Raw genomic sequence first — 21,370 nt, 5'->3', positions numbered from 1 at the left:
AGAGGCAGAGTGTGGCATAAACACTGCAGGGAAGGCAGCAGCACTGCAAGCTCAAGATTAAATCCCAGGAAACCCCTCTCCAGCTTTTGCAGAACACAGGAACAGGGGAAGTTGACCTGGATGCCAGCTCAAGAGCTGCCTCTGTAGCCATTGCCCAAACCTCACACTCTGGGGTGCTGAGCTGAGCTCTCCTCCCCCTAGTTACAAACCTGCTAGAATTCCTTGAACTCTGCCAGCATCTGCTGTAGTTGAAGTCCAGCAGCTTTTGGCCATCTGAACACATTCACCAGCATCAAACTGTGGCCACCAGAACCAGGGCAGTGATTTTCCCTCTGTACTCTGTACCTAAAATCCCACATCCAATTTGGGCCCCTCAGTTCAATAAAATATATTGAGGTGCTGGAGCATGTCCAGGGAAGGGCAGAAGAGTTGGGGAAAGAGCTGGAGCACAGTTCTGATGAGGAACCTCAGAGGGAGCTGGGAAAGTGGCTCAGCCTAGAGGAGACTCGGGGGAACCTTCTGGCTCTGCATAACTCCTGGACAGGGGGGTGCAGCCAGGGGGAGGTCAGGCTCTACTCCCAGGGACAGGATGAGAAGAAACAACCTTAAGCTGTGCCAGGAGAGGTTCAGGTTGGATATCAGGAAGGATTTCACTGAAAGGGTGATTGGTCACTGGAGGGGCCCATCCAGGGAGGAGGTGGTGTTCCCATTCCTGGAGGTGTCCCAGGAACAACTGGATGTGTCAGTCAGTGCTCTGGTGTGGTTGACAAGGGGGTGATTGGTCAAAGGTTGAGCTCTATGATCTTGGAGGTCTTTTCCAACCTCCAATGGTCTGTGAACAAGAATTCTAAACATTTTGTGAATAAGAAGCAAAAAGTCAGCAGTAAACTTTCCTGATGGTTGACAGCAATTCACTCCAGCTCCTTCAGGTGCCAGGTTCATTCTCATGTCCAGAATTACCCAGCTGACAAAAATGCTAATTCTCAGCTCTGCAAGAGCTCAGTGGGGAGCATTGCTGCTCTCAAATTACCATAAGAGATCTTCCCCTCCACGCTGTCATATATAGCTACAAAAGAACATTAGATCAACTCCTTTCTGGAGTAATTTCAGTCTCTGCAAGACACACAAAAGCATGATCACCATTTGACTTTTTTAAAATCACTTTTTTTTTTTTAAAGGCCCATGAACACAGAACAGTGCAATATGTTACAGAGGAGAGCTGCATGGTTCCCTTAGACAAGTGACAGAGTGTAACACAAAGGTGACAATACATTAATGCATCAGCAGAGCCTGACACCCACCAATTCTGGTATTTCTCATAATAAATCCCAACCTCCTCACAGAAGAAAAAGGGGAACAAGCAGAGATTTGTATTACCCAGAGGACAGAGACCAGAAGCTTCCAAGAACACAGATGAGATTGTACAGTAAGCAAGCACCAGGTACAGAACAGCACATCAACTTGCTGGTAAGTCAATAGGCAGCCCCCACAAGAATGTATTTTGGAGACAGAAAAAAAACCCAAAAACACTAAAAAGCCATTAGAATAAAAAGATTGGAGAAGTTGTAATTCTTTAGGCTAAGGGTTCCACACTGGTGTCTCTGGTCTTTCCCATACCCATATTTAATCTGAAACAGGACAGACTCAACTCTGCAACTGCAGAGCTGGACCCTTAACTGCTTGTGCAACTTACATTTTTTCCACTCAGAAACCTGAGATTTGGCACACATGTTGTAAGCCCTTGAGACTGCACCTTGCTGGCTTTGAGGAAACAAAGCCCCAAAGCCAGCCAGTGAAAAATTCCTGAGCATACACTAGGGAATGTGTCCTGCCAAGGGCCCAATGCCCTGCCAGCTGCCAGGGGACAGACAGGCTGATGTCAGCAAGCCCAGATGGCTCCAAGGCAGAGCCCAGCCTGGCTGCATCAAGCTACCAGTGCCTGCACATGACCTGTGAGACAGCCAGGCTTTGCCAGCCTCCAGGGAGGTGACAGTAAAAGTGTTACAGCAATGACAACATAGGAATGTATTTAAGACCTGCTTTCATTTCACACCAAGGAAAACAGAGTGACCACACCCTGCCATGTTCAGACAGCATCTCCCATTCCCTTTCAACACGGAGCACTGGCACAGAAGTGATTTCCTGCTTTATCCCAAAAACACTTAATGTTATACAGCTTCAACTCCTTGCTATGCATCAAACTGTGGGATTAATCCACATAGCAACATCTCCTCTCTCCCACGAACAATACATGTTACTCTTTATTAAGTATCAAATTGTCTCCAACATAAATTACACCAAATTATGCAAGTTTCAAGAAAGTCAGATATTTTATATACAAATGTTTGTCTTGAGTCAGATAAACCTTTATAGTTTTAACTTGTAACATAAAAAGCAAACCTACATCAGTACCACAAAGCATTAGAAAGGTAACAAATATATAACATTTTAGAAATGCTTTTAGAACTCAAAAGTTAATGGTAAGGATTTTTATAGTGCAGGAAGCTTGGGTTGGCAGCTCTTAGACCATCTCTCTTTCCCTGCGGATGGCACAGCACAGAACCATACTGAATATCATGCCAATAATCTGGAAAGAGAAACAGATTAGAAATCAGGAAAGCAAAGCATGAGGACAAGCTGCTCTTCCAGCCCAGAAGTCATATGTATTCTGCATTTTTACACTTCACTCTGCCATCCCCATCCCACAATCCCCAAAGATCATTCCCAGGAATCCCATTCACCTCAGCACTTGAAAACAGATTACAGAATATGTCAGGGTGGAAGGGACCCACAATGATCTTCAAGTTCAATTTCTGGCCCTGCACAGCACCAGCAGCTATAAGAAATCCTAAGAAATCTTTGACTATCCCAGCATCAGCTTTTCTCCAGAGAAGTCAAACACAGAAATACAAGTTTTTCTAGCAGCCCTGTTATTTCAGCCCTCTAGCAGAGCCTATAATTTTTATAAAGAAAACAGAAGAAGAATCCTCAAGAGACATTAGGATTAAGATGTGGGCCAGCAACATGACCAATACATCTTCACTCCATATATACACAGATCACTGATGAGATTTTACCACTGCTGAAAGTGCAAGGAGGCAGATCCTAATCCAAAGCAGAACCAGTGAGGTCTGAGACATCACAGCCTCTGCACTGCCTCAGGGCCCTGCAGCACACACCCTGATCCTGCTGGGACTTGTCCTCAGTGGAATGGCCTTGTGAGCTGCTGGGCCAGGTACTGCTCTACAAGACTGCTGCTCTGAGTATCCTCTGAGCACCTTCTAAATAATCTGGACACTCACCATCATTACAGCAATGCCAAGACCTACTGCTCCAATGATATTCAATTTGGATTTGAAGACCTCATCAATGGCATCAGGGCAGGACTGAAATGGAACAGATGGTTCATTAGTGTTCACAAGGGTTCATTTGTAGACTCATCTTTTAGAAGCTGCTTTGATCTGGCCTTTACTGTCACATCCTTAAAGGGAGCCAGGGATGGTCCTACATAGGAGCTGGTGGGGAAGTTGAAATCTACTCTTCAAGTATCTCAAAACTGTTAACAGTACCTTGATGACAGCAGGATTCCCCTCTCAATTTGAACATGTCACTTAGCAGGCTTGGCTTGTTACTAATGGCTGTCAGCACTTCAGATGAGGCATTGCTCATCCCTTATCAAAAGGGATTTAAAGCCACTCTTGATATTGCCAAATGCTACTATAATTTTGCAGACCCCTCATGAACCCAGAGTGCATGGGAATGGTAGGATATCCTAGGCTAGGATCCATGCCAGGGCAGATTCATAGAGGGGCCAGTTTAATGTTCCCAGGACAATGAATTACCTCTTCAAATGGCAAAAAAAAAAAACCAAAAAACCCAAAAAGCAGTAAGTATAGTCCTTTCCCCAGAACAGACACATGCTGGTCAATGAAAAGAACAAGGCACTTTTACAGAGGTATAAGTATTGGTAGCTGGTCAAAGTCTCATCCCAGTTTCTGTCCTGCTTGTTCCAGCAGCAAACATCAGTGAGCTGCTGAAAGCCACTTTTTTATGTTGTTGTTCCTTATCCAGTCTAGGAAGAGAGACTGAATCTGGGATTAAAAGGATATACTGGCAAGAATGAGTTGGTTCAATGAGAATATCAGTACAGAACTGTTCTTAGAGGCATGCTCCATTACATCCCTTTGATCCTGCAGTCTATCACTTTTTCTACAATTGACAATGGGCACCACAAGACAAAGTCAACAGAGGAAGCTTAAAACACAGCAGAATAAAAGCAAACAATAAAACCTGAATGCAGTCTCTGCTACTCCCACACACTCCAACTCAGACTACACAGACTGAAGATGCAGACTGAAGGGTCTCTAATTGACAGCTTTGCATATCTGCCCACAAAAATTAAAAAACCCCAAGTCATTAATTGAATTCCTGCATGGTAAGAACCACAGAAAGATCATACAAACTGTCTTGGAGCATAAAGCAAGAGCACAGAATGGTTGTAAAGAAAAGAGGAAGAGGGGTGGTAAAAAACTACAAGCTGTTTTCTCCTGTTATTTGTGGCATTCAAACACCTCTGCAGCAATATTCCAACAGGGAAACCTGATTCAGAGAATTGCCTTCAGTCACAAACTCACCTGAACAGGCTACCAATGCTTATCCCTCTCCCTGTCCCTGCTGAAGCTTCAGACTTGCTCCCACCCCAAGCTCTACTTCTCCCTAACCAGGAAGGAGGTGACAGATCCCAGCAAGCACCATGAAGATGCACTGAGGAGAACAGATCTCTCAAGGCACTGAGAGTTTGTGGTTTTTTTAAGGCAAAGTCTTGATCTTCCACTGCCCACCCCACCAGTGGGTCTGTGACACACAGACTGCACATTTCCTGAGCAAGGTCAGATTTCCTGCTTGTTTTTTCCATGATAACAGCAGGTTTGTTTTCCAAAACCAGTCTGATCACAGACACACACTGCCACATCAGTGTGACATGGGGACTTCCCACAGACTAGGAAGGTTTCCTGAAGTGTGTTTCTCACTCTACCCACTGGGCAGAGCTGATGGTGAACTAAGCCAAGCTTTACCTTGGTAGTGAATGACTCGGACAGCGTCTTGGCTGGACAAGTCTCCATGAACGGCTGCTCCAGAACCCCAGTAAGGCCACAGCAGTTTAGCTATTGGAAAAAAAAGAGATCCAGGTTAAATAATCCTTATTTTTGCTCAGTAATTTGGTGAAAAAAAAAATTTACATTTGTTTTTATTACAGACCAAGTCCTGTCAACCTGACTGCTATAAACCTAATTTTAACAAGCCTTTATTAAATTAAAGGACAAGTATTTGAAATTTAGAGTTAGATCTCTAAGTACACACAAAATCATTTTGTTGACAGCCTGTGCTCCTTAGAGACACAGAGCTGAACCTTCACAGATAGGCAGGTGTGCATACTAGGGTGCCAGTAGCTCAGCAGCACAAATCCAGGTGTTCCCAGCCTACTGCTGAGTTTTAGAAAAACAAGAACTAGTTCTAGACACTTCAGAGGGGCAAAAAAACCAGCATTCTGAATTCATTTACACTGTACAAAAATATCACTGCAATCTTTGGTTTCTTCTAACCAGCAAGAAGTCATACAGGAAACTGGGTGGCATGGAGAACAGTCCCTGCTGGCATGGTGCAGCAGCATTACTGTACAGGTTAAGCTGAACCATATACTTACAGCAAACTGAAATGCTTTCAGGGTGTCTTTGGCACCTGGCTGAGTTCTTTTTCTGTAGGTGTCCATGTAGAACTCCTTTAACTCATCAGTAATCTAAGGAAAAGCAAAAAGAGTTGTCTTAATAATTTAATAATGTTATTAATAGTGTATTAGTGTCATACCTTGTATTAATTATGAAAAACTTGCTTTCAGCAAGTCAATAAAAAAATCCTGCAGCCTACAATACCCATTCTTCTGCCCTGTACAAACAGAGGGCTCACCTATTTCAGGTGAGAAATAACTGTACACTCACTTTAATAACCACACCTGAATAAGTAAGACTGTTTCCCCTTCCAAATCTCTGGGCTTCTAAGAGGAGTGAGAGAACCAAGTCTTTTCCCACTGGCTGCCCATACTGTGCCCTAGAAGTTTCTATATATTCCCCACTGTATAATACAATGTGAGCAGAAAAGCAACCCTGGTCTCCAAGCATCTGAATTTGAAACAAGACAGAATCCTGACTGCTTGGGAGGGACAGGCCATATCACTCATGCTTCAGGTGCAGAAACACACAGCCTTCAGCTGACCCAGCTCCTCTCTGGAAGTGGTAAAGCTTCCCAGCCAGCCTGCTTCAACAGGTACCCAGCTCAGCCAGGTACTGTCTGGAAGGCACCTCTATCATGCAACAGCCTCTTGGATTCTGGCTTCCATGCTACAGTTTCATTTTGAAATATTACAGCTAAATTTTGTGTGTTGTTCTGCTTGAATCAGCCTCTTTCCTCTCCTCCAAATTCCATGGGTAATAAGGGCTTGATTTGTACTGGCACAGATAAAAGCAGACTGCTGACTGTGGGCACATTTATAGAATCATGGAGTTTTGGGATCAGAAAGGGGCTTTCAAGATCACCTAAGTCCTGCCCCCTGCCATGGGCAGGGACACTTTTCACTATCCCAGGTTGCTCAGAGCCCCATCCAACCTTGCCTGGCACACTGCCAGAGATGGGGCAGCCACAATTTCTCTGTGAAACGTGTTCCAGCATCCCACCACTCCCAACTTTCAAGAGCAACCTACCTTTTCTTTATTTGAAAATCCCCAGATTCCAGCAGCGATTTCAAGGGCAAAAATCACAAAAAGGAAAAAGAAGAACTAGAAAAGAAAGACCACATTATACATGAAGGCCAGAGCACCACAAACCAGCATCACACACATACACTGCAAGTTCATCCAGGCTTGTGGGAGCTGTCACTCAACCAGGTTGCAGTGGGAGGTCTGAGACATTGGTAACACCAGGAAAAAGGGCACTGGGTCCACACTGCTTCCCAGGAGTTAGAAAGTCTGGCAGTGCTCTCCAAGCACCAGTCCTGCTTTTTGATCAGTGTTAATTAAAGCCAATCATCTGTTAACGCCAACTTTGAAGTTGTCCAAGTTATTCACACACATCACAACAGCTGACACCCATTCTTTCCTCTGGTTTGTCACTCCTGTTACTTTAGGAGTCATTACTTAATTCCTAGCTCGCCACCAACTCCCAGAGAGCTAATGGTTGTTTTGTTGTACATCCCATAAAACACAAAAATGTTCTGTCCCTCACTGAATACCAGATCCAAAACACCACTATCATTTAGAAGCACTTTAAAGAGATACTCAATTACAAAGGGCTAGAGGCATAATTCTGCAATGAATACTTGAATTTAGGTTCTTCTGTGATACAAAAGGGGAATTGTTCCTTCAGTGGCTATAGCAGTTGTCTTTTATTAACCCAGTCTTCTGGTTATTTGGATGAATAGTTCTGCAAGTGTACAGGTGTGCACAAACTCAGTAAGCTCTACTGGCCCCTCCAGTTTGAAAACAATGAGGGTGCTCTCCAGTAATTGGCTTGTAGAGCAGTTGTCAACTAGAAGAGCTCATCTTGTGGTTATGAACAGTAGAGCCTTGTTGTTTCAAGCATCAAATACAACAGCTCTGGTCTCAGAGATTAAATATTGCACAACCATCCAAGTCCAGGATGAACTGTCTAGCAATGATAGCACTGCCTTATCAATATTTTAGCTCTGTGTTCACAGTACTCCCAGTCTTGACACTTCAGTGTATGTCAGACATATCCAGCCTCTTGAGGCCATCCTGCACTCAAACACAGCAGGAGCACCTGGATTTCAGACCAGAAATGCAAACTATATTTAACATTTTAGCATTATGTAGATGAGCATGAGTTTAAACATTGTGATTGTTCTGGGTCCACAATCTGCTGCCCTTGAATTACACAGTAATATTTTCCTTCCTTTCTCATCATGCTGCTCAAAATTTGAAGCATTACCCTAAACACTTACCAGGCCAAGCATACACTGAGATTCCTGTGATGCACCACAGCATCCCAAGAAACCAACCAGCATCATAAGGGCACCAGCTCCAATAAGAATGTAAACACCTAGGGAGGAAGAAAACAAAGGTGTGCAGGTCACTGAGAACTCAGCAGCAAGGTATGCTATCAATTGCTCCACAAATAGCATTGGTAGCTTTTCCCAAGTTTAAGCAAGGTGTTTGTAGTAAAAAAGTGGGGGTTTTGCATAATTTTCAAAGCAAACACATCTGAAAAATTGACAATTCTTCATTTTGACACAATTAATGTGTACCCCTACTGCAGTTTCACAAGTTTTAGAAAATATGCAAGATAAAGCCATCTAAGAGAAACTGTACAACTTTTTAAAAGAGGTTCTGAGCCAAGTGTTATCAACTTCTCAAGTGAAGACAGACAACAGGAATTAGAGACAGCTGGAATAGTGATTTATTAACAACTGAAGTCTTGAAGCAGGTACTTCTTCAAATGATGAAGAGTGCCAGAGCTTGTAAACTATTCTGTCCAGAAATTAGGTAGCGAGTATGTTTGAAGCAGAAGGAATAAACACTTCTGAGGTAAAAGGCTCCATTTATGCCAAATCCTCTGGCTCCTAAACCTGGGAACAACCAGCCTAATCATCATAGCTGTAAGCAGGAGACAGCAAGCAGCAAGATGTGGTGAGCAAGAAAACTCCCAAAGGATGGCAAGGAATATTACAGGGGCAGAGAAGCATCAAAGAATGAGCACAAAGCACATGCAACACAAGCAGGACATTTCTATCAATAGGGACAAAAATACAGCTCAAAGATCAAATCAATACTAATTAAAGGAAGCCAGATGTAAGCATTTGCAAATGATATATTCTAGATGCAAATAGTCAGATTAGCTACCAAAATAAAGATCCACTTGATGCAGCATTTGTAAGGGATTAAGCCTGACATTTCTCATCAGGAGGAAATTCCAATATGGACTTTTTAACCTGAAGTTAAACTTTTTCCATTTTGGAAAAGTAAAATAGAGTCCATCAGTACCTCTTATTCCAGTTTGAGTTGTACAGAAAACCTTTGAGATAACTTTCTTTAACTTACTACAGTCAGTAATTACACCGAGAAAATTACATTAAAGCAGAAATTCCCATTGAGCTTCTTTTTAAAATTCAGTTAAACATACAGAGACTTCAAACAGGTTTCACTGGCTGCATCTAGCCAGTAGCTTAAACATCACATCATAAAAATTTTATGTTTTCAGAGGTGAAGGAGTTTAGACTACCCAAAATAAAACTTGCTAAATATTCAGCTCAACAGCAAAGTTTAGATTTCTTTTCTCTGAGGTCCACTTAAAAGCATCTGATAATCTTCTTGGCAACACCAAGAACAATCCAGTTTGCTAAGATGCCATCATACCAAGGGCAAACCACAATTTTTCTCACAGATAACCTGTCTGCATGCCTGCAGCTTCTTCAAGAAGTCCCACAAGCATCTCAATATTCCCAACTACAGCCTCTACACCAGGCACAGGCCACCCTAGGACTAAGGCTGCAACACAAGTTGCACCTCCTTACAAGTGACCCTTTAGACACCAGCCTGGGAGTTGTCACAGGTAAGTAGCTACCCTCAAAGGGAAGAATTTCTTCCCAATATCCAATCTAAACCTACTGTCAGTGTGAAGCCATTGCCCCTTGTCCTGTCACTACAGGCCCTTGTCAAGGGTCTCTCTCCATCTTTCCTGTGGGCTCCCTGCAGGCACTGGAAGGCCACAAGGTCATCACCCCAAAGCTTTTTATTCCCTAGGCTGAACAATCCCAATTCCCTCAGCCTTTCCTCACAGCAGAGCTTCTCCAAGGGTTTGAGTACCTACAGGTGACAATAACCAAATTATTCATTCTGCCCAAGCTTAAAAGCAACTGTAGAGATCAGAATCAAAGTTCAGATAAAATTCAGTTCACTTAATTCCTATGACATTAACAAACTAAAAATGTGTGTGCCCTAATTAATGATCTTACACCTTCCATATAGTCTAGCTAAAGCTACATTGATCCATGCTGGCTGGAATAATTCTCATAAGTATTAAGATATTTGTGCATTCTTGCCCTTCAGCTCAGCATGAATTAGGAGATGTAGGGCTATAAGAGTCAGACAAAAGTGCACATGCTTCTTTTGAGAGATGAGGCAACAGAGCTGTGTTCTGGGTAGCTCAGGTTGGTCACTCTGGAGAAAAATTATTAATTACTCAATTAGCTTAGCATGAAACTTCACTAATGTATATGGTGATGAGCATCAGGAAGCAACACCCTCTGTCTTCAAGGAGCCCCTGGGATTACAAAATGTTTGCTGACAGGAACAAAAGCTACTGTAGGAAAAAGGATGAAGAGCCAAGAAAGCACTCACACTCAGCACTGCTGTCTGCACAAGAGCTCATAAGGGAAGCTGCCCCCAGCACCAGCCAGGGAAAATTACTCTCAGGCTGCTCAGGGCTGTTTTGCCTTTTTACCCTTTAAGGAAGGCAAAGGCTCCTCAGCAGCCTGGAAATCAGGGCACAAAAGTGTGACCTATCCCCCAAGTGATCCTCCAGCTCACCTGTGTAAAACTTTGTGTCAGAGTCCAGTTCAAAGATGCTTTTGGTCTGTGAATCAAAGTGAAGCCATAGTCCAATTGCAAGCACAGCTGTCCCTGCAAGCTGTAAGAACAAGGAAGGCTTGTTAAATGATAGCAACTAATCCACCCTGCCTTGCATTAGTAACAAAATCAGAAGCAAGCACAGGATACAGCTTTTATTTAAAGAGATGACAAAGGACAAGCATAAAAGGATGAGGATACCAACACATAAAGTTCCAGACATGGAACCACCTTGTTGACAGAGGCATTTACATAATATAAACTCCAATGCAACAGGAGAACAATGCCATTCTTGTTCCTTTCTGAAAATATCCAAGGTCTAGCCAAGTGTACTTCCACTCATCCTTCCATGCATTGTTTTATTCTGGGTGGCTGCAGACATTGCTTGCATGACTTAGTGACCTTAAAGCTTCACACTGAAAAGCAAGTTTATCACAAGGAAAAGTGCCTTGTAAGGCCAGCTGAAGTTTTAGTGTATTAAACTTTTGAGAGTTCAAAATGCCATAGAAGGGAGTTCAGGAAGAGTGCTCTTCTTGTAACAAGATAAAACCAACCCATTAAGTGACCACACTGACAGGAATAAAAAAAAAAAAAAAAAATCAACTGCAGAAGCAGCAACATTGCTAATCTGGAGCAATACAATCGAATTTTAGGTAATATTTAGTTTTATTTCATTATCATCTCTGCCTGTATGCCTCCAGGTTCCTTTTAACATTGGTACCTGTGCTTACAGCAAATCACTGTGTATAAATTGGCCTCTGGATGAAACATCTGGCAAAAGCCATAGGAAGTTCTGCAACAAAGAGGGAATTGCACTCTGGAAAGGCCAATAGCAACAGTTAGCTTTGAAGAGACTGAATCCTCCTTTGAAAAGAAAAAAAAATGGAATTTTCTTGCATGTATGAAAATTAAGAAACCAGAATGAAGAAACCAAAAATGAAGAAACAAAGCAGAAAGCTGGAGTATGCTTCTCAGCTCTCCCTTTGAAGACCATTTAACTATTAAAAAAAACCTCTACAAAAGCAAGATGAGGACAGAAATCCCAAACGCTGCAGCAGACATTAAAATTTTAAACTTAAAAGTGAGCAATAAGTTTATCAAGTCTGGTGCTTTGGTCAGGCAAAGCATGCATGAAAAGCAAAAAAGATTCCAATAAAATCCTTAAAGCCTGACCTCTGATAAGAAGGTCCTTGTAGAAGGAAACATTCCTGACTAGTCCCTAAGAAATTGGGACGTGTTTAACAATGCCAATTTTCAGTAGAAATATGGGCAGCATCCCCTTGGCAAGCACCCAGGGACACACCCCTTCCACACCCAGCCCACCTGAGAAGTGAGAGCCCCTTCTCCCTGCTCTGGGAGAGTTCCTGCTCACACAAAACCCCAGTTTTTGTAAACCAGCTTTTCTTTTTTTCCTGTAGGGCAGGAACCCGAGTGCCTCCAAGAGGAGCTGCAGGGTTCTACTAGGAAAACAGATCAAGTGACACAACCCAAAGAGCCAAGCCTACTTGGAGGTTTCCAGACCCAAGCAAAAAGCCTTTGTTGGTGTTTCTGGTGCTTACTCCCAAGGCACACCTGCACACACCTCCTGCTTGCCTTGCTAGGGCTCCCCTGACAAGATGGTTCAGTTGTGCTGGAGCACCTTGCTAGACACAGAATGTCACACCAGCGTCATTATTTCAATTTCTTGTGCCACAGCTACACCCCAAGGGGAAGGAGAGGTAACAAAGAGGAGCTGACAGAGAAAAGAGTTGCTGCTCTACCTGCAGCATCACTTCAAAAAAAGCCTCTGCCACCTCATCTCACCCCAGTGCCTCAGTTAAAACATCAGAAAGGCTTAGTGGTGGACAAAACTCAGCTTTGAGACTGCTATTAAGTCACCCAGTATTTAATAGCTGAGACTCCCCTTCCTGGGTCATCCAATAGTCTTCAGTTTTTATAGCTGATCCAGATCTCCATCATTAGAAAAAACATACAGCCTCTGCTGGTTTTGCCAGGAACTCACAAATTGTGAGGCCACAAGCCTGAACACCCAGCTCTTGTCACCTACCAAATTTATTTACAGTTTGACAAGCTTCAGTGTTCAAGTAGAGAGCCCTGCAAATGGAGCAGGGCACAGAAAAGGACTGTAAAACTAAAGAAACTCTTAAGCCATGCTGTAACCATGCAGATAATCTTAAAATTCCAAACAAAGGAGAAGGCTCAGTGAATGCCCTCCAGAAACAAACTGGTCTGTTCACATTGGGCAGAGATGATGTATCTAACATAGCTCCTTTCAAAACACAAATTTAACCCTTCCCCACCACCACCCAGAGGTACATGGCATGTTTTCTCCTTGGAAAAGCAGTCACTCTGTGGGAAAGTTTAAGAAGATGCCAGGGAGACAAGAGACTTACAGGATCACAAAACAGTGGTAACATTTCATGCCAGTGAACTACTGCACAGCACTAAAAAAAGTGGCAGAATGAAACAGTGATAATTCTCTGCATGGTGGATGAGAAATAAAATGCAGCTCCTTCATGCAAGAATAAGAGGCTTTTTGTCTCAGTTTCTTAAGGAAAGCAAACTTATGTTCTCAGTTTGTGCTCTTACTACCCACAGTGACCACTGAACTAAAAAAAGGCAGTTTTAAAGCAGAAGGAAAGAAACTTAAAGCTTCAAGTTTCCATCAAAACAAGGGAGAAACAAGGACACAGCAACACCAGCCTCTAAGGAAGAGAAAAGCACAGCCCCATGGGAACTTGGCAGCACCTCTGGCCAGTGTGGCATGCTAGAGACTGGGCACTGTCACCTCCCTGCTCACCCATGCTAAGCCAGCAGGATGGGCACCCCTGCTGGGATGGTTTGGAAGATTGTTTTTCCTTCCTGGGAAAGGGGTGCAAGGCCCCCAACCTCAGGCAAACGGAAGAAAATCCCAACTAACGTGATGGTTGGGTTTTTGTTTGGTAATCCAAGGGGATTCCCCATCTAACAGACCTATTTTGTCACAGCAGTTGAGCAATACTGTGTGTCTCTAAGTAGCTCTACACTGTGCTGGAAGAGAAATTTAGCAGGAAAAGAACAACACTCTATTCCTGAAAGTAATGCATTTTGTCTGGTTTCACACACACAAAGAAAAGAACAGGTTTGTGTGCTTATCAGACAGGTAAGCAGTATGTTTCTAAAGTGACAAGCACAGCAAAAAGAGCTCAGAAGACAGGGTTGGGATTTTTTTCCAATCTGACCAAAGTGTGAAGCTAAAGGGACATTGCTCACTCACTGTTTTGGAAAAGTTTGTGGTAGTGATTTTCCAGTAACAGCATGTCCTGGCACAATTACACTACTACCTTCCCTGCTCCAGCTAACCAGGCTTCCTTGTTTTCCATAACCACCACTCCCAGCTCACTCCTACTCTGCTTGGCAGCTCCACAGCTGCAATAAGGGTAGAACTACCCGGCCACTCCTCTCCTAGCCCTGTGGAGGTTTCTTGGGCTGTTTTTCTTTCGATTACAGGCAAACACACCCCCCTTTGCCCCTAAAGCTCACTCTTGAATGCAGCTTTCTGCCTGTTGCAACAGGAAAACCAGCTTTTTCGGTCTGCCTTCCTTTCTTGCACAGCCCTGCACCTTCCCTGGTGAACCTCCTCAGCAGGACTTCCCTCCTCCCACCCATCCACCTTCTCCAAAGCCACCCCTTCCCCCTTGCTTTGCCTCTGGGTATATCCAAGGGTGTGTCCCAGCCTTCCAAGTGAGAAGAGATAACTGAGGAAATACCCGAACCAGACAGAACACACTTGGGATGAGAAAGCCTGTGTATCCTGGCAGCAGCAGCCACACGGGACACTCTGCCTTCCTCCCCATCCCTGGCTACCTTGAGCATAAGCTCAGAGTGTGCCCCAGCACTCAACACTACCAGGCAACTCTCATGAAATTTCTGCCCCACTCTGACACCCCAGGTTTCACAGATCAGGTCTCTCTCAGCAGAAGGCCTGCACAGGAAACTCTTTGGTTTAACAACAATGCCATAAACACTCATTAAAACCTTAAGGTTTAAGTAATAAAAAACCCCTAACCCAAGCCACCAATTCTGTTAACATATCCCATAGCAGTGCAATGTGTAACACTGTTTTGGAAAGCTGGAAAGACTATTTTGGATTTAACCACTATTTCATAAAGACCATTTTGTTCAGTCCCTTCTGACCTTGATAAAGGACAAGCACCTCACTTGCCTCAGACACCTTAGAGAAGATCATCTCATCTTTCTACAGGCAGAATCACCTCTCAAGGAGCTCAAGGTCCAAGCACTTACTAAGTCCCAAGACAGTCCCTTGTCTGTCCTGACAGACAAAACTTTGAGAAAGGGACACCCTCCACTTCCTCAGAATGGAGGCAGGGATAGGGAAGAAACTAGATATTTCAAGAATATCCGGTAAATGGCTCAAAACCTGTAAAAAAAGCCTTTGCATGCACACAAAAAAAAAGTTTTGCCATTTTGACACCATCAGACCAAGTTTATATACAACTTCTACCAAGCTCATGGCCCTACCTCCAGCAGAAGGTAAAGTTATTACATGAAAATAAAGAAGTCAATTCAGTGTTGCCAGCTAAGAATGGGATCTAACAGAACACTTACTCATTTTTTTCTTGAGGTAAAGAAGGTATGTCAGGCTCTATACTACTGTTTCATATATAGGTTTACCCGGGGATGTGACAAGAAGACATAAAAAAATTGCCATCTTCATTTCATAAATATATTTGAACTTTTAGCTAAAAAGCCTGACTACATAAGACAATTAATTTCTCACTGTTTTAGACTAACAAAGCCAGGATCAGATCTAGAACTATGCAAAGAAATTGAGAACATCATGAGTAGTAATGAACTGTTTCTGTCCTGTTACTGGCTGGTACTCCATAAATAAAACTCCATAAACAGTAAGTACAGGTGAGGCTCAACAGCACTTTAAACCCTCAATTACCAAATTAGTGTTATCCACAACAGCACAGGTTTTCAGAGTTTTGAAAAGGCTCCCCTAACACTTGTCCCATGTGGGCCTGCAGCTATACAAGAAACTGCAGCTATTTTCAAATTAGTTTGGAAAAAAGTAGATTGGAAAGGAAGTATTTTCTTTCTGCTTAGCTAGCCTCAAGAATGTTGTGGCCTATGTTAATGTCACTGCACTTTTTGCAATAAAATGGTGCTCCAGTACAGGAGGAACAACATTACAAAATTCCTGGGCCACTGCCAAGACTAGAGCCCATTTCATACAAGTTCCTATTCAGAAGCTAGTCTACTATATTTGCAAATAGACTTGCAAATAGGAGCTAGGGCTGCAGGAACTCTTAAGTAGCTTCACTTCAGGTTTCTCAAGCCAACATACTCCAAACTCCATTCCTGACTTCACAGAACTTACTGGAGTCAAAACAGACTGAACTGAGCCAAAGTTGCATTAGATTCACACATTGTAGTCAGCAACTGCATCAGTTCATTCAGAAATGAAAAGCAACTAATTTCTGAATTTTTCATATGTGCCTACATATGTATACACACTAACAGACAAATGCATATTTCCCTGCCCATCCTGCAAGTCCTCTGCTGCACTGGAGGAAGAGATATGCTCTGAATTGCTGTTCTTAGTGCACAAAAACAGCTGAAATTGGCTCAGAACACAGTCACAGGTATCTTCAAATTAGACAAAGAAAAGAGCTCTCCAAGCCCAATTCTGCTCATCTTACTTTAGGAGGCACTACCACACACAAATGCATTTATTCATAGAATACACAGTGCTCTAGAGAGGGTGAAATCAGGACAAGAATGCTGCCTAACAGTGGAAAGGAACAAGAAAGTGATTGCTCAAAACTCAACATGAACTCTGCCTCTGTGCTACAGCACTTGCTTGCCTAAAACACATTAAACCATAAATATTAGCAAGCAGATGTCTTCATATTCCACAGAATTTACAAGGGGAAAAACCAGCACTTAAGTTTAACAATGCAAGGCTTTGCTTTTGTTCAGCAGCAGGAAGCTGGGGGGGAACAGGCAGGCACTTGCCTGGCACGGTGCAAGCTGCTCAGGAGCCCACAATTTTCCTGGGAAGAGACTTCATCACCAGGACCAAGAAGCCTGAGCAGACCCAGGGAATTAAGGGATCACAGCTAAAGACAGTCACTCTTCACTCAAGGCAATCCAACACTGCTCACACTAAGGTTGGTCCAAGCCAACTTTGCTAAGACCAATTCACTGCTCAGGTTTAAGGCACAAAATGTGCTGTTTCCATTGAGTTCTTGCCAAACTCAAGCTAGCTTGATGGAAAAAGAAATTAGTTCTGTATCAGGCTTGACCCTCTGTCCCACACTCCAAAGCAGCCCCCAAACTTCTATTATTAGAGAGCAGTCTGTTAGGGATGCCAGGGCCAGCACTGGCCATGCCAAGGCAGCAAAACTCTTTGCAAACCTGGGTGGGAGAACACCAGCCTCAACAAGGGCAGCACAACAGCAGCACAGAGCCTGGTGCCTGCTGCAACACTCCATCCCAAGTGGAAACAGCCATCCCTAATTCCTACACTTCAGAGAGGGGACTGAGACCCAAAACTTACTGATCCATGCTTAACCTGTCTTCTAAAGATGTCCTCTTCCTTCCATTTAGGCCACAAGTATGTTTTAAGGCAAACTCCGAAGTTCCAAAAGTTTCAGAGAACACCATGTCAGTGTCCAGCCTTCCCAGCTGGAGAAATGCCATTGGATCAATCAAGCACAGGATCCTCCGGAAGGGTTAGGAGAACAGGACAGACAGCGGCCTTTCCCAGGACCAACCTCCTGGTCTACATGTCAAGCACTTAAAGATTGTGCCAAGACACAGAAAGCACCCTGAGAGAAGAAAAATTAACAAAAGGCTGCTGAACTCCATGTAAACAGGCAGGACTAGATGATCTCAAGTCTTTTCAACCTAGTTCATTCTGTGATTAGCCAAGTATCCCTTGACCAACCTATTCCTCAACATCTGCTGAGGGGAAAGCATCACCACTGTCCACACAGTGACACTTTTCTTCTGAAAATGTCCTCTTTCCTGGTTTAATATCTCACAGCTCTTGCTTTCAATGCAGTCAGGCTCTATCTACTGACTGCACAAACATGATCCTAAGGATCTGTAGTACATTTCCATGCTGAAGAATCCTAACATACTTACATTTGCTCATGGCAGAAACCCTCCTCTTGCTTTCCCAAGCCTCCTGTGCTTCTCCAGGTGAGGTAAGGCTATACTGACCACTGCAGAGTTTGTGTCAGCACTGCTGCATCTCTCCAGGACAGGAGAGCTGCACCTCCCCACAGCTCTGCCTCCACTCCGACAGCCATCTCATCCTTGCCAGGATCTTCCTCCAGGACTGCCTGGTTTTCACAAGAGAACTGAGATTTGCAGGAGACACTGAACAAGTGAACCAACACCAACCACTCCTTGCCCTCTCCAACTTTCTGGCTTTTAAAGGCTCCAAGGCAGCAGCTTCATGAAGTCTGACTTCCCCTTGCAGTAGTCAGTGTCCCATTTCCACATGTACACAGCTTTTAAAGAATCTTCTCCTTGGCTTTTTCCAGATACTCTGTATGTACCATTCTCTGGGCATCCCAGACTCCCAGAAGCTGCATTCCAGCCCTCCAGCACTGAGAGGGATGGTGAGCAGGGGCAGTTGCCTAATCACAACTCACTCAGAGTTCTGAAGTACTGTGTGACCTTGAAGAATTGTTAATCAAACATTTGCTGCTGCTTCTCCTGTTTCACCTCCTTTGCACAGAGAGGTCAGTTCAAGCCTGTGCAGGATTCAGAGGCAAAGACAGGTCATGGCATAGAACTTGGTTAAAATCTTCCCCAGTAAAATAAAGTCCTGCCAAACACTGCTCTCAAAACTTTTACACCTGGAGCCTGGGAGGACTCCCTGAGAAACTTCCTTTTCCTCACTTTTCTGAAGAGGGGTATGTTACTTGGATTTGCTTTCACAAATTACTCCTAAAGCTTTCCTTTGGCTAACATTATTGTCAATTTTATTTGGCTCATTTATGAGCCTTTATCTCCTTTCCTTGGGTTCAGCTTTGAGAATTTCCCTTTTTATTTCAATAGCTTCCTTTACAAAGCTGTTTGAGCCTTTCTGCTTCCTCTTACCCTTGTTCAAGCCTCTGATGGAAGCAAATACATCCCACCTAACAGTACTCGCAGCCATCTGCAGGTTTGCTGCAGACCACTTAAATGCCTCACCTATCCTTTGGCGGCAGCTTATCTCAGAAAAAGGAGGTACAGAATTACTTGGCCACAACAGGTTTTGTCAACATACTTCCATTACATCACAGACTTTTCACATTTGCAAAACCATAAAGAAACATTAAAGCCTATTTTTTTATTAGGGTGGTTCTTGCCTTTTAATGCTGGCAGCCCCAGAACACCTTTCCTCTTATGCTGTTCAGTGTGGAATAACCCAGGATACAGCTACTTTATTTCTCTACAGAGAACACAAGGTTTGCTAACACCATACCTCCTGAACACCCCTGCAACTATTTTCAGTAGGTCACAATGAAATGTGGTGATACCCAAGAGCCAAGGACCATCTGGCCAAACACACACTTGTCTCTGGCTGACACAAGCTGTTTTCACTGGCTCCTAGGGCCTCCAGACACTTACTAGAATCTCCAAAATGTATTTATTTCCCTTCCCTTTTTCTTCCTCTTCTCTTTCCCACATCCTGGCAGCCTGCTGCCAGCCTCAAGAAGGCAACTTGAAAAAGCCTTCTCTCAGCTCCTCTGGGCAGCAGCACCATTCTTCTTCCCTGCACGCTGTCACCAGTACAATTCTGCATCCACCAGCACTCAAAGGTAAGACTAAAACCTCAGTAATTTATTACCATGACATTCCCAGGCAACAGGTACATCCCAAGCTAAACAAAACCTCTCTCCCCATTCTCAGCCCTGAGCCTCAGACAACAAGGCAGTGATGCTCTGATTAAAAGCTTCTTTGAGGCAATGCTTCTGAAAACAAGAATTTTTGTCCCATAAAACACTGCAGAAAGTCAGCAGTTTTGAAACTAACAAACAAAACAAGCACAAGGCAAACCATGAATAATTCAGTCTCTTTTAACAAGAGGTTTAGAAATTCACTGACTGTAAGTTTCAGTCAGTGCTTTATTAAGCTTTTCCTTCTGATCAGCTCTAATCCTGCAAATGCGACAGCCCTGCTCACTGTCCCGGCTACCAACATGTGCTTTCCTGGGTCAACCTCGGCACAACTTGCCTGAACTGCAGCCCAACTCTGTTTTCTCAGCTCTGCTGTAACCCATTTTGACACCGAGCCATCCCGAGCACTTCATCCATCAACACTGAACTCCCAACTCTTCCCGCAGCTCCAACTTCGCTCCTCCACATCGGAGCCACACACGCCCTTCTCCACCGTGGCAAACAGCCCAGAGGAAACCCAACTTTTTGAACTATACGCTTTGCGCCTATCCATCAGGCACACAAGCAGCTCTCGTACTTTTCCATGCAGGAGACAGCGCTAAATCCAGGTGCCCCGAGTACCTGAGAACAGCCCGAGCCCCTCGGCTCAGCCGTGCTCTCCCTTCCCTCGCTGCCCGGCCAACAGGGCGCAGAGGGGCCAGAAACCACACCGGAGACGCGATAACCATGGGTGCCGCTCTGCTCCGAGAGATTCGCCCAGAAGGGAAGCCACAGCTCCCACCGACAGCCGGGGTTCACACACACTACAACCACAGGTTGCAACGTGCGAGGAACCGGCTCACCCCGGGCTCAGCCACTGGGGAGCCCGACCAGCACACACAGCTTTAGGGCGAGGATCGTTCGCAGTGCTGGGGGATGCTGAGCGGGGGGGCGAGCCACAAACCCAGCACCCCCTTCCCGCCTGGCAGCACACTCAACCCGCCTTACGATAAAACCCAAAAAACGTGAAAAATAAAGCGGTGAACACTGGGGCACCCGTCTCTCTCCTTCCGAGGGGTGGCAAGTGGGAAAAACGGCAAAAAACACGCAGCAGAAAAACAAACAAAACGTGGCTCCCGGCGCTTCCCCTCCCCTCCGTGCCTGTCCCGCGGGCAGCGCGGCCCAGTGCGCCTCACCCAGAAAACGAAGTTAAAGCCGAAGAGCAGGTACTTGATGCACTTGGTGCCTCCTTTGACGGGCATGGTGCCGGCTCCAGGGACTGGGACAAGGCTCCCGCGCTCCGCCGCCGCTCCTTAAATGCAGCCCTGCCCGGGTGTCTCGGGGACTCCCCCGCCCGCCCCCGGGGCCGCCTCCCGGCCGCGCCCCGCACCTGAGGCCGCCCCTCTCCGCCCCAAGGCCGGCCGGGCTCCGGCGCTTCGGCAGCGCCGCACGGGGCCGTGACCGGCCCTCCCGAGGGATCGGAGTGTCCTGTGTCCCGGCATGGAGCGGAGGGAAGCGCGGGGAATGTCAGAGTGCTGCTCCCGGCCCTGCACGGCGCGGCCTCAGCAATCCCACCCTGTGGCCGGAGCCTTGTCCAAACGCTCCCGGGCTCTGGCGGGGTTGGGGTTTTGACCATTCCCTGGGGAGCCTGTTCAGTGTCCCACCACCCTCTGGGGGAAAACCTTCGTCCTGATATCCCCCCCACCCCAACCCGACCTGCTCTTGTACAGATCACAGGTTCCTTAGGGATCTCTGGAGATCATCCATTTCAACCCCCCTGCCCGGGCAGGGTCACCCAGGAACACATCCAGGTGGGTTTGGGATATCTCCAGAGAGGGAGAATCCACACAC

General features: G+C 44.9%; 1 protein-coding gene across 1 annotated transcript; it reads right to left on the bottom strand.

Moving 5' to 3' along the window:
* Positions 1-2,236: 2,236 nt before the first annotated feature.
* Positions 2,237-20,872, bottom strand: CD9 (CD9 molecule). The gene is made up of 8 exons (XM_079303832.1): positions 20,716-20,872; positions 10,596-10,695; positions 8,012-8,109; positions 6,756-6,830; positions 5,705-5,797; positions 5,076-5,165; positions 3,303-3,386; positions 2,237-2,587 (listed from the first exon to the last, which is right to left on the bottom strand). Exons 1-8 carry the CDS (start codon positions 20,779-20,781, stop codon positions 2,522-2,524), a joined length of 672 nt encoding a protein of 223 aa, XP_079159958.1. The 5' UTR covers positions 20,782-20,872; the 3' UTR covers positions 2,237-2,521.
* Positions 20,873-21,370: the final 498 nt, after the last annotated feature.

This window comes from Erithacus rubecula, assembly GCF_903797595.1.
Source record: "Erithacus rubecula genome assembly, chromosome: 4".
In the NCBI taxonomy this organism is placed as follows: domain Eukaryota; kingdom Metazoa; phylum Chordata; class Aves; order Passeriformes; family Muscicapidae; genus Erithacus; species Erithacus rubecula.
The sequence above is the reverse complement of the archived record's forward strand: the minus strand, read 5'-3'. Positions and strand labels throughout refer to the sequence as shown.

What these genes read in the sequence shown, in the direction of transcription:
- CD9 (XM_079303832.1), bottom strand. Translation starts at nt 20,781, where the DNA reads ATGCCCGTCAAAGGAGGCACCAAGTGCATCAAGTACCTGCTCTTCGGC. An exon ending in TGACACAAAGTTTTACACAG is followed by an intron (nt 8,110 to 10,595) that starts GTGAGCTGGAGG and finishes CTTCCTCCCTAG; the next exon opens with GTGTTTACATTCTTATTGGA. An exon ending in TTGGCATTGCTGTAATGATG is followed by an intron (nt 2,588 to 3,302) that starts GTGAGTGTCCAG and finishes TTCTCTTTCCAG; the next exon opens with ATTATTGGCATGATATTCAG.